The sequence below is a fragment of the Lactuca virosa genome, chromosome 1, assembly GCF_052849685.1.
Source record: "Lactuca virosa cultivar CGN04683 chromosome 1, Lactuca_virosa_CGN04683_v6, whole genome shotgun sequence".
NCBI classification, from domain to species: domain Eukaryota; kingdom Viridiplantae; phylum Streptophyta; class Magnoliopsida; order Asterales; family Asteraceae; genus Lactuca; species Lactuca virosa.
In genome coordinates this window covers 94,805,017-94,817,170 of record NC_136426.1, presented here as the reverse complement: position 1 = coordinate 94,817,170, position 12,154 = coordinate 94,805,017, and the positions used below count along the sequence as shown (strand labels likewise).

Here is a 12,154-nt window from a genome sequence, read left to right as displayed (position 1 = left end):
ACATGTTGATCATGGACAGACAACACTGACTAATGCAATTACAAATGTTGGCTCTTACTCCATGTTCTCTTTGTTATTTCTCTCTTATGTTCAAAAGAAATCATATTTTATCTGGGAGTTCGATTTTAGTTGGCTAAGCTATGTGCTTTCTATAGGCGCTGGCAGATGAAGGGAATGTAAAGGCCATTGCCTTCTAAAATTAATCGCATTGATGATGACCGTAATATTACCTTTTCAGTTAAATGCAAGACATAGGAAAGAAAATTGTTGTTGTTTTATATAATGATTCTTTCTTCTACAATTCACTAAGGCTTGATGTACGAACATGTAACTTCCCTTATATTTTTCAGATAAAACTGGTTGAAATTGGGTACAGTTATGAGATATTAGTTGCTCATTACCAAATATTTGTTTCCCGTCTACTAATGAAATAAAGGTTTGAATTTTCATATGTTTTAACAGCAGATTAACAAAAATCATCTTGGTTTTAATCGCAATGAAGGGAATGTTGATAAGAAGGTCATGGTTGAAATGGGTTAAGAAGCTAAGCATATGGAGAGATAGGCATGTTAAAGGAATTGATGTTCTTTTTGTATGGGTAAGTGTTTTTTTGGGTCAGAGTAGTTTAATTTCTATAAGTTTAAGTTTCGATAGAAATATGATGTATTAGCTTATTTTTTACTTTTTGGAATACTTTTCTATGATAGAAGAAATGTACATTTCATTAATTTATTTACTAAAGTATCCCACTTTCATTTCTACGTGTTATCAATTATGAAATGGATCTCAGGGTACTTAAAGATCTGGCATTTTGGGCGAGGGTGTTGTCAACTTAGTTGATCAAACTTCTATCAGCTTATTTTCTTATTTTGTTTGTATTTGATCAATACAAATTATTAGTCAATTGTACAAGTAATTAAAATCTCACAGATCATGTGCTCCTTCGATTTACATGATAGTTTCTTCTTAGATTGTTTTGATGGGCATTTCTTTAAATTTGTTTATGATTAAAATTCATACTTGATATTTTTTTACATATCAATACTAAGTTTTGACATCTGCTTAAGTATTTTGTGTAAGTATTTTGTGGATGTTAGCTGTGGTAATAGTTAATTGTTACTTATATTAATGACCTAAAATGTTATATATAAAGGTTTAACACTTAATTATTGTTAAATAATTGATTATATAAAAAATATTTATTATTTTTATATTAATCGGTAAACAATAAAAGAAAACGATAAAGATGAAAAAGAAATTAGGTAATTACTTTATTGTTACTTGTATAATTGCTAAAAAAACGTAATTAGTTTTCCAAACTTATTTTTTGTATTAAACAATTAGTTATATGAAGTATGTTTCATTTTTGTATATATTCATCTAAGAAGGACAATAGTTTGACTTATTTGATGTAAACATTTCAATGAGAAAAAGGATAGTTGCATGTTATATCAGTTAAAAATATTTTCATTCACCAAAAATAAGCTAAAAATATTTTCATTCAGTTAAAAAAATATTTTCCTTGGTCAAGGAAGAATAAGTTCTTTAGGTTCATAATCTTTTGACACATTGGACAAAGTATTAATGAGAAATATTCAAAAGGATAAAAAATATTTTTCAAATATAATGGATATTTTAAAGTTGCTTTACTCTAATAACGTATAGTACACAAGTTATGAATATTGTTTTTCCTTTTTAATCGTGGTTTCCACGGGTTTAAATTTATTATAAGTCATTTAACACAAATAATATATTGCATTATACAAACTCATGACTTTTATAAAATAGGTGGATTTACATGTATAATTAAATACTTACAAATTACAAAGTTATTAAAAAATACAATATTTCAATTCATAAGTTTTTCTAAATTAATGATATACTATTTTATTATATAATCAATTTTTTAATTCTATTTAAAATTATGATATGTGGGTTCCACGAGTTTTAACCTAGTATAAAGATAAATAGATGTTTGAGAACGAAAGATAATTTTAATGGTTAAAATATATATAAAGACAAAGACAAATACATATGAAAATTGAAGTATTGTAACTATCGTCTTCTGTTTAAGTTTAAAAAACTATAGTTTATATCAAAATTTAAACAAAAGTAAGAGCAAATTGCATGAATGTTGTTACTATATTTTATAAAACATGACGCTTTATCTTGTTGTTACTCATAATAATTACTTGATAATCTTGTTCTTTTTGCCCATTTCTTGTTCTTCAACCGGTTCTAATGTTGTTTTTATTAAGGCATCTGTAAATAAATAAAATTAATAACTCAAACTTCATTTATTTTTTATTATCTTCATGATCTTCGACACTAATCCTCTTCGTTAATAAATGAAAATTTTATTAGTCTTTGGACATAGTTTTTGTTTTAGGCCAACCATAGGTATTATGTCTATTTTGGAATTTTGGCCTATTAACTATATTGGACAAAATTGTTATAATGGGTTTGTTTAGATTTGGGTTTACATAAGGGATTGGATTTAACCAAATATTGGGCTAATTTGATAGTGTTTTTACTCGTAATTCATAAATTTTATATTTTTTCTTGGGCTTATTTAGGGGTGTTACGCCCTCTAAGGCTCGACGGTGTGGGGGCGGGAAGCTTCTCGCTCCGATGAACACCGCACCGACGGTGCGGGAAAGCGAGGGTGGGTAAGGAATGGGGGATGGGGATGCCGCCTTCTCCTTCCTCTTTCGATTGGCTGTTAGCAATTTTTCTTTTTTTTTTCTTTTTTTTTTGTTCCAAATGCTATATTAACGTGTGTGTGTGTGTGTGTGTATATATATATATATATATATATATATATATATATATATATATATATATATTTTCTATTCCCCCACTAAAAATACCACAACACCTAACATTTTTTTAACTCATACCTTCTTACTCTCTCTAAAAAATATTAATCAAAATGTCATCATCTTTATCATCCGATTCGACGGCTCAAGAGGAGGCTAAGTTTATCGGTTCCGTAATAGCGAAACACAGGGACGGTTCCACTATGGTGCCCATAGTGGCACAGGCAACCCTTATTTTTTCGGCCACAGTGTAAAAATTTTTGAATTTTTCGTTTTTTCTATATTTGTGCCACTACGTAAAAGAAAAAATGTGTCACCGGCAACACCTACGTGCCACCGGCAACACCTACCACGAAATCCTGGATCCGTCCTTGATGAAACATCACATGCACGATCTAAATCAAGAAACCCGCCGTTGCGTAGAAATCGCGAAGCCGGACACGATTGTCTTATAGAATACTACTTTGCAGACGACGTCATCTACGCTGTAAAGTTTCGTCATCGGTTCCGGATGAGGAAGGAACTATTTTTACGTATTGTTGGCGATTTGGAAGGCCGTTTTCCATATTTCCAATGGAAAATAGATGCGAGACGGATAAAAGGTTTCTCTCCAATTCAAAAATGCACGGCTGCAATTCGTCAGTTAGCATATAACATGGGCGCAGACAAATGGGACGAGTATTTTAGGATGTCAGAGTGTACCGTACGGGAGTGTGTATACAAGTTCTGCAAAGCGATCTGTTTGGTTTATGGGCAACAATATTTGCGCAAACCAACACGTAATGTATGCATGTATCATATTGCATAATATGATTCTTGAAGACGAAGGAAGAGCGATATGTCGGTACAACGAAAATGAAGTTTTGCCAGATGTCGAAGGAGTAGTCGTTGGTACACAAAAGTATAGGGCAAATAGAAGAGAAGTACACAATAGCGACATTAATCACGCCCTTCGTGCTGATTTGGTGGAGCACGTTCATAGGACTCATATTCAGCCGCTGATAGAGTTTTGTCACGATGATTTGTTTGACGAATCAGACGAGGATTCTGATATGTTCGTCGAGAATGAAGATTCCGATGACGATAGTGATTTTCAGGAGAATGATGAAGACAATGAGGTCGATGACGAAGACGATGATTACGAGTGACATATTTTGTTTTTTTTTTAATTAGGATATTAATTATGTTTTCTATGTTGTGGTTTGTTTGATTTTTTGTTTGTATATATTTTTTTTAATTTTCTACTTATTTAAATATTAGATTTAATGTAATTTTTATGTTAATTATTGAAATGTTTTTTATTTTTAATTAAATTTTATGTTTATTATTAATTTAAAAATTATAATTTTTAAAAAATAAAAAAACAAAATAGTAATGAAAGCTTCTCACCCATTTCATTGGTTTAGGCGAAGAAAATGATAATGTGACCCACAAAGTAACGGGAAGTTTTCCATTCATACCCTCCTGGTGTGAATGACTTTACTCTTAGTAATATGTTCTTATAGGGACCACTATGTTAAAAAAGTTACCAACTTGGTTAAGGACACATAGCCCCCACTAATGTTAAAAAGTTCCTAAGTGGGGTAAGGACACATAGTCAACGATAAGGAGCTATCAGTGTAAACTTAGCACTAAAAAAGACACGTATTGATAGATAATGAATATTTATCAAAATTCATGTTAGGGAGGAGGGAGTCGTTTCCTCCCAACCCACCGAACCCACTGTCACATCAATTTTTGTTTCTTCTTTTTCTTCATCTTTCCCAACCAACAACACACGAAAATCCTATCTTTCTCAACCTACTCAACCCACTCAATTAAAAAAAATACAAAACAACTAAGGTACAAGTTTTAAAACACATGGTACAAAAGAAAATGAGAAAAAGAAAGTAGAGAGAGATGATGAAGTGAGTTTTTTTTTTGAACAACCAAATATTATTAAAACGAAACTAGCAAGAAGCTAGAAATTACAAAGAAATAGCTAGAATTGGGTTTTTAAGTCAATCAACCCAATTAGTTTTAGTTTTAAAATTTCTAGAACTAAACCAATTATAAGAAAAATCAACTATATCTTCAAAAATCCGGTTTTTAATCGGATTAGAATCTCCAAAAATGATACCATTACGATATCTCCAAATCACCCATAATGTCGTTTGAATAATAGTCACCAAAACCGTATTTTTATTACCCGAGATCGAAACCATATCCAACCAAAAAAATAGATCATGTAGTATATCCACACCCGGAAGCACCAAATCTACCCATCTAAACACCCTTCGCCAGATAACAGATAATGAAGTGAGTTAGTGAAACCAATCAACCAACTCGTTGAAGCTGGGAGTGGTACCGTCGATAACTCTATTGCTAATTAAGGTTTTACCTTTGATTGTTTTGTATTTTTTTAATTGAGTGAGTTAAAAAAGATAGGGTTTCCGTGTGTTGTGGGTTGGGAAAGATGAAGAAAAATAAAAGAGAAAAAATGATGTGACAGTGGGTTTAGTGGGTTAGGAGGGAATGACTCCTTCCTCCCTTAGTCCTAATTTATATTATTTTCGTAACATGTCGACTATAAAAACTTAGAATAACGAAGTGATATTCATAGAAAACATGCTAATATAAAATGATGAAAACCATCATATCAAGTTTAAGTGCATGTTAGGAGAGAATGTGCTAATGGAAATTTAAAATAGTTTTACAACACTCGGAGAGAATGTGTTAATGCAAATTTTAAATAATTTTAACAAGTAGACGGAGGATATTTTGAAAGAAAAATCAACATTTAGACCGACGGATATTTTGGTTTAGACATGTTTTTGGTTTATGGATGGGTAGGATGGAAGCAAGCTTGTGTGGATCTAACAGGAGTTCTCCGTACTGGGCTTGAGGAGTGAAGGTTCACTAACAAACTGTTTTAAAAGCGATATCAATTAAAGTGGTCAAACACGAAAAAATCGTCGAAAACTCCGAATCCTAACACGATGGTGGCTACGGTAGGTAGGAGAGGGAGGAGAAGTAGTATCTAATGACAAACCTGCAACTTCAATGGCTTCAATTGTTGGTTCAATCTGGTAAGAACATTGATGTGTTAAGGGACTAAGGCGACATCAGATCCGACAATCTAGAAATCTGGTAAGAAAGTGATGGAATAGAGAAGAGAGATGCCTAGATCCATCCTCTCCATCTTCATCGGCGATTTAGAAATTTGAAACAGAACTAAATCAAAAAATATAGAAATCTGAAACAAAGTAGAATCGAAATATCCATCCAACCACACCATAGATCTCCAATCCGAACAGGTAGAAATCGAGATAGAAAGATCAACAAAAAAAATCGATGGGGTTTTCACTTGGGTTTAGGTTACCGATGGTAAATGAGAAAGGAGATGATCGACGTTTGGAACAGAGGATGTCGATGACGGTATGACTCATGACCTTCTTCCAGGTTGTAGTATCGGAGGCAGGTGGGTGGCAGTAATGGATGATTGTCATCGATTGAAGAGAGTAAGGAGAACAAGAGAAAGAAACGTCAAGGGAAGGGAGAGAAAAGTCAAAGGAAGGGATAGGAGGTTGTGTGGGACCCACAAAGTTAATTACCATTTCTTTTTAATTATAAGTAATAGATAATAATAAAAAGATAAAAACAAATATCATTAAGGGCAATATAGTCGATTCAAGTCGGTAAGGGAGTAAAGACTCAATAAAAACATAATATAGGGACTATCCGAGTTAAAAAAAGTTATTAGGAACCAAACGCACAGATTACTCCAAACCACAGGGACCATTCGTGTAGTTTACCCAATAATAAAATCTTATTCTTAATATGTATTTTTAAAGATTAAATATAAGCTTATAGTTGTCATCATTTTTTTCATAGTTAATCTTCGATTTAATTTGAATAACATCATCATTTTTTTCATATAATCTACAAGTGTATATATGATCAAATGTTAATATGAGTTGAGAAAATATCAATAAATAGTTCGTCTACGACAATATGCAATACGATATTGAATGTGTATATGACATTCAAGAGTCACGAAATGATATATCCGTGATAGTATTGCAATTTGGTAAATGGTGCATGAATTTTCATTTATCATTGCTGCTAATATTGCAATATAATAAATGGTGCATGAAATTTCATTTAAGCAATGAATAACCAGAAAAATAATTAAATGAAATGTATTCTACATTCGTCAAATAATAATGAACATTCTTTTAGATACATTCTAACATCACTTTTATATTACGTAGTATATTTTTACGTTGTTTATCAAATGTCTTTACAATTTAAAATGCTGTTTGTTTTTTGTCTGCAGATCTGCGTGACCACTTCTGTCTGTGCCGCACAGACCACGCGCAGACATATGACATCGCAGACCGTTTGTTTTTTGAAAGTACGCAGATCTAAAAACGTCTGTGTGAAGTCTTCTTGGCACAGACATGGACTAATGTCTTCTAACATCTTCACAAGTCCAATAAACCCAAACCAAAACAAACAAAAAAACATTTGCATTTTTTTTCTTTAGGCGCCTCCCAAATCCATCATATTGAAAGAAAACACATTTTAGATTTCTTCCTTGCCATTATAACTTCTTTATTTTATGTTTATTTAATTATTAATATATACATTTGTTTATTGAGTTTTTTTCAATAATTAAAAGAAAAAAATAGAACACAAAAACCATGTTTCTACTTTTATGATGTGCGACCAAAATAAAAAAAAAAATGTGATATGTTTATTGTTTAAGACCAAAAAACTGAGTTATATTAAAGTATTTATAAAAGCATTGCATTTCAATTCTAATATAAATTATATAAACCATTAATAATCTTTGTATATTATATAATTTTTGTATATTAATAATTCTGATTCTAATATGAATTATATAATATATTACTAATTTTCATAATTTAATAAGGAAAAAATGACCGAGTGATGATACTCATCACAATATATATTGAATTGTTTTAAATGAAATTGTTATTGTAAAACCAAACTTTTTTTATGTCACCCTGGCCCAACAGGTTAGGCCAAGGTGACTTTTCGGTGTTGTATAACTATTATTATTAAAATTTTGGTGTTGAAAAATCATTTCTAAGTTTGTAAAATCATTTTATTTAAAATTCAGTTTATTTCAGCAGTAAACAAACAATCTTTTTATTGGAGACTGTAGACGTTTGGTCCATCTCTTTTGTTACAGAGTTTTGCAGATGTGATCCGCAGACCGCAGACTTTTTGACTTCAGAAAAAGAAACAGGTTACTTTCCTTTAGCATAATCAGCATGAATCGTACCTTTTTGGGGTGACAAGGTCAACTCTATTTTTATAATATACAAGTTGACTGTTTTAGAAATTCCTGTGGACTCTCTATCACTCAAACCCAAACCCACCCATAATCTGTAGATACATTATTTATGTACGTATATGTATAAAAAGGGTGGCAGAAAAGAAAAGATGAAAGCAAAACAATGGGCAGATACTTGTCGGTGAAACTAGTTTTACAAAACCAACACCAACTGCAAAACCAGCTGCTCCGCCCCTTGCTATATCAGCCCCCATACGTACCTTTCTACCATCGCTCCTATCTTCATCTCTACCCAAAATAATCAATGAATTCGCAGTTTTAAATTCTGGGTTTCAATCCCCACATCATTTTAGCTGGTGGGTGTTTCTCAAAATCTGTTCTTGTACCAATTAGTTCTCGAAATTTTGATTAGTTTTAGAAGCTGTTTCAATGGAGACAAATGGAATGTTCTCTAACACGTCTGGAGGGTCGGGAATGTTAGGGCTTGAAATGTCGTTAAACCACCAGCAAAATCCCAACTTCCTTCACCAGCAACCACCGTTCGCGGCGGCGGCAAAACAAGGGTACCCGTATGCAGCTCCAAAACAAAGAGCTTCACCAATTAGCGACGAAGAAGAGCCACATAGCAACAATATGAACAATCCGTCTACCACTGAGGATAGCGGCGGCGATGGGAAGTTGAGAAAGGGGTCACCGTGGCAGAGAATGAAATGGACGGATAACATGGTGAGGTTGTTGATAATGGTGGTTTTCTATATCGGAGATGAAGGTGGGTCGGAGCAACCAAGTGGGTCCGACACGGCGGCGAAGAAGAAAGGCGGTGGAGGTGGGGTTTTACAGAAGAAAGGGAAATGGAAGTCGGTTTCCAGAGCGATGATGGAAAGAGGGTTTTACGTTTCTCCACAACAATGTGAAGATAAATTCAATGATTTGAATAAAAGATATAAAAGGGTTAACGACATTTTAGGGAAAGGAACTGCTTGTAAAGTCGTCGAGAATCAAAGTTTGCTCGAAACCATGGATCATTTATCGCCGAAATTGAAGGAAGAAGCCAAGAAATTACTCAATTCGAAGCATCTTTTCTTCAGGGAAATGTGTGCTTATCACAATAGCTGCGGCGGAGGGAGTGGCGGAAGTGGTGCAGCCCACCATTCTTCACCACCGGAAGTCACCACAACCGAACAACCTCCACACCACAGACAAAATTGCGTCCATTCAAACAACGAAGACGAAGAAGACGACGATGAGGGAGAAGATGATGAATACGACGGTGATGGCCACCCCGATGAGGAGGAGGACGACGGCTTATCAAGCCGAAAAAGAGGTAGAACTGCAGAAAACGATGGGCATGACGGCATAATCCAACAATTTAATGGCGAAATCAGTTGTGTGATGCAAGATTTGACAAAAAGCGTATGGGAAAAGAGGCAATGGATGAAGGTAAAGATGATGCAATTGGAAGAACAAAGAGTAGGGTTTCAAGGGCAATCGTACGAATTAGAGAAGCAAAGATTGAAATGGGTGAAATTTAGCTGCAAAAAAGAGAGAGAAATGGAGGTGGAGAAGCTAAGGAATGAAAGAATGAAGCTTGAGAATGAAAGAATGGTGCTTTTGTTAAGGCAAAAAGAGATGGAATTGGTTGATCTTCAACACCAATACTCATCTAATCTTCATAAGAGAACATCTGATTAATCTTCTATTAATGGTTGATGTCATTTCTTTTTCTGTAGATATATAACTTTTTTTTTACTTAACTTTTTTTTTTTACTTAACTTTTTTTTTTCTAATGAATATTTACATGTTTAAAATGCAAAACCGGGTTTGAGGTCATGGCGAGGAACACCATCATTTGGAAGGAAACCCACGCCCTTGACATAGTTTAATATGTAACAAGTAATATACAATTAATAACAACACATAAGTTTATAAAAGTCCAAATGCACAACCCAAATATTCTAAAATTCCAAGTTTTAAGTCTTAAAACATGATACATAGTGAGTTAATAATAAGTTAGATATTCAAGTTCTGAAGTTCAACTCTTAAAACCTTTTAAAATTCAAATAACCCGTAGATTCCCATATTGGGGATAGAGACAACTACAATTTCAATCATTTGAAACTCAACATTTATATAAACAATAATAACATTCAAAAAAAGGAATACAAATGCAATATACAATTATTTCCAAACCAAACTCAAGTCAATCTCATAACCCAACTCACACAATTATGACAAAATTAGCGCTCAACGTATTGTAAACTTCATATATGATATTGTCCAATGGCTCATTGTAGTATAACACATAGCACATACACATCCTCCCGCCCATTAAAAACACTAGGGCATAGTATGATATTTCCCTCGACCACATGTAGGTTAGCAAGTCCTCACATGCATATGAGGTGTTCTAGACTAGAATGTCATCACTCAATCACAACACTTAGCTAATTTTGTGGGATCACAAGTTCTTAAGGCCACTCAAGTCAAACTCGTACTACATGAATGAACATATACATGATTGAAATCATTTTTAAAACACCAACTATTAGGAAATGATGTTTTTCAAAGGGAAAATGACATTGTAGCCTTACAATGTTTTCGGAATTGGTCTAATTAGTCCCTAAACTATTTTTGTTGCTTTATGGGGCATAAGGTGAATTTTGTCGGATCTAAATGGTTACTTTTGACAAAATGAAGTGATAACGCGGTTACCCCTTATGTCAGCTCATTTAATAAAGTGACTAAATTCAGTAAATTGTACCTCTTGTCCACATCTCCCTCCCTCCCTTCTCTATCTCTCTCTCTCTCACACACACACACACACACACGCGCGCACACAAAGTTTGTCTCCTTCCTCCCATCTTCATCTTCGTTCAAAAGGACCACCAACGCAACATTCTCCTCCTCGAATTTTGCAACCCCATTCATCGGTTTCTACAAGATGGGTTCTTTTAATGGTGATCGGATATGTCGACGCCTCGCTTGCCTTCAATTTTTCCCCTCAAATAAAACCTCTCATTCCTCTAAAACGACCATCGCAATCATCAGTTGGCTTGTTTTCAGTTAAAAGAGAAGTAGGGGTGGGGAGATTACATCGCTACCTCAAATGGACCAGTTACATTGAAAGATTATATAGAACTAGAGGAAGTAGTTCAAAAAAAATATAGACGATGATTTATTTTCATTTGGCTTGTAAAAAAACAAAAGAAAAATATAGACAGGATTTACTTTTATTTGGTTTGTAAAACTATCATGTTCATCATCTTCTTCTTCTGGTATCATTATCAACCTACTGCTGAGAGCTACCCAATTTAACCTCATCCATCTTCGCCCATTGCAATAATCACATCGCACCACCACCTCCCTACCGAACAACTACCACCCGTCGCAATTTCCTTTCCATTTAACCAACTCCGACCACCAACAACTTACCTTATACCACCACCACTAGTTACCGTTATCACAACCTCCGAGCTTTCAAAACCACCATATAACTTCACCACCATTGCACTCTTATACATTCGTTGCCACAAAACTGCAAACACTAAGACCTCGTTCAATCATCACTTTGTTAGGGAGGAGGGAGTGATTCTCTACCAACCCACTGAACATACTATCACATCAATTTTTGTCTCTTCTTTTTCTTCATCTTTCCCAACCTACAACGCACGGAAATCCTATCTTTCTCAACCCATTCAACCCACTCATTAAAAAAAATACAAAACAACTAAGGTACAAGTTTTAAAACACATGGTACAAGAGAAAAATGAGAGATAGAAAGTAGAGAGAGATGATGAAGTGGGTTAGTGAAACCAATTAAACAACTCGCTGAAGAGGGAGTGGTATCGGCGGTAACTCTATTGCTAATTAAGACTTTACCTTGATTGTTTTGTATTTTTTTTAATTGAATGGGTTGAGTGGGTTGAAAAAGATGGGGTTTCCGCGTGTTGTGGGTTGGGAAAGATAAAGAAAAATGAAAGACAAAAACTGATGTGACAGTGGGTTCAATGGGTTGGGAGGGAATGAC

The 12,154-nt window shown here is 33.9% G+C and overlaps 1 protein-coding gene across 1 annotated transcript; it reads left to right on the top strand.

Moving 5' to 3' along the window:
- The first annotated feature begins 8,247 nt into the window (after positions 1-8,247).
- Positions 8,248-9,881, top strand: LOC145151685 (sequence-specific DNA binding transcription factor). Its single transcript, XM_079075361.1, has one exon. The coding sequence runs from the start codon at positions 8,557-8,559 to the stop codon at positions 9,817-9,819; it is 1,263 nt and encodes a 420-aa protein (XP_078931487.1). The 5' UTR covers positions 8,248-8,556; the 3' UTR covers positions 9,820-9,881.
- Positions 9,882-12,154: the final 2,273 nt, after the last annotated feature.

What these genes read in the sequence shown, in the direction of transcription:
- LOC145151685 (XM_079075361.1), top strand. Translation starts at nt 8,557, where the DNA reads ATGGAGACAAATGGAATGTTCTCTAACACGTCTGGAGGGTCGGGAATG.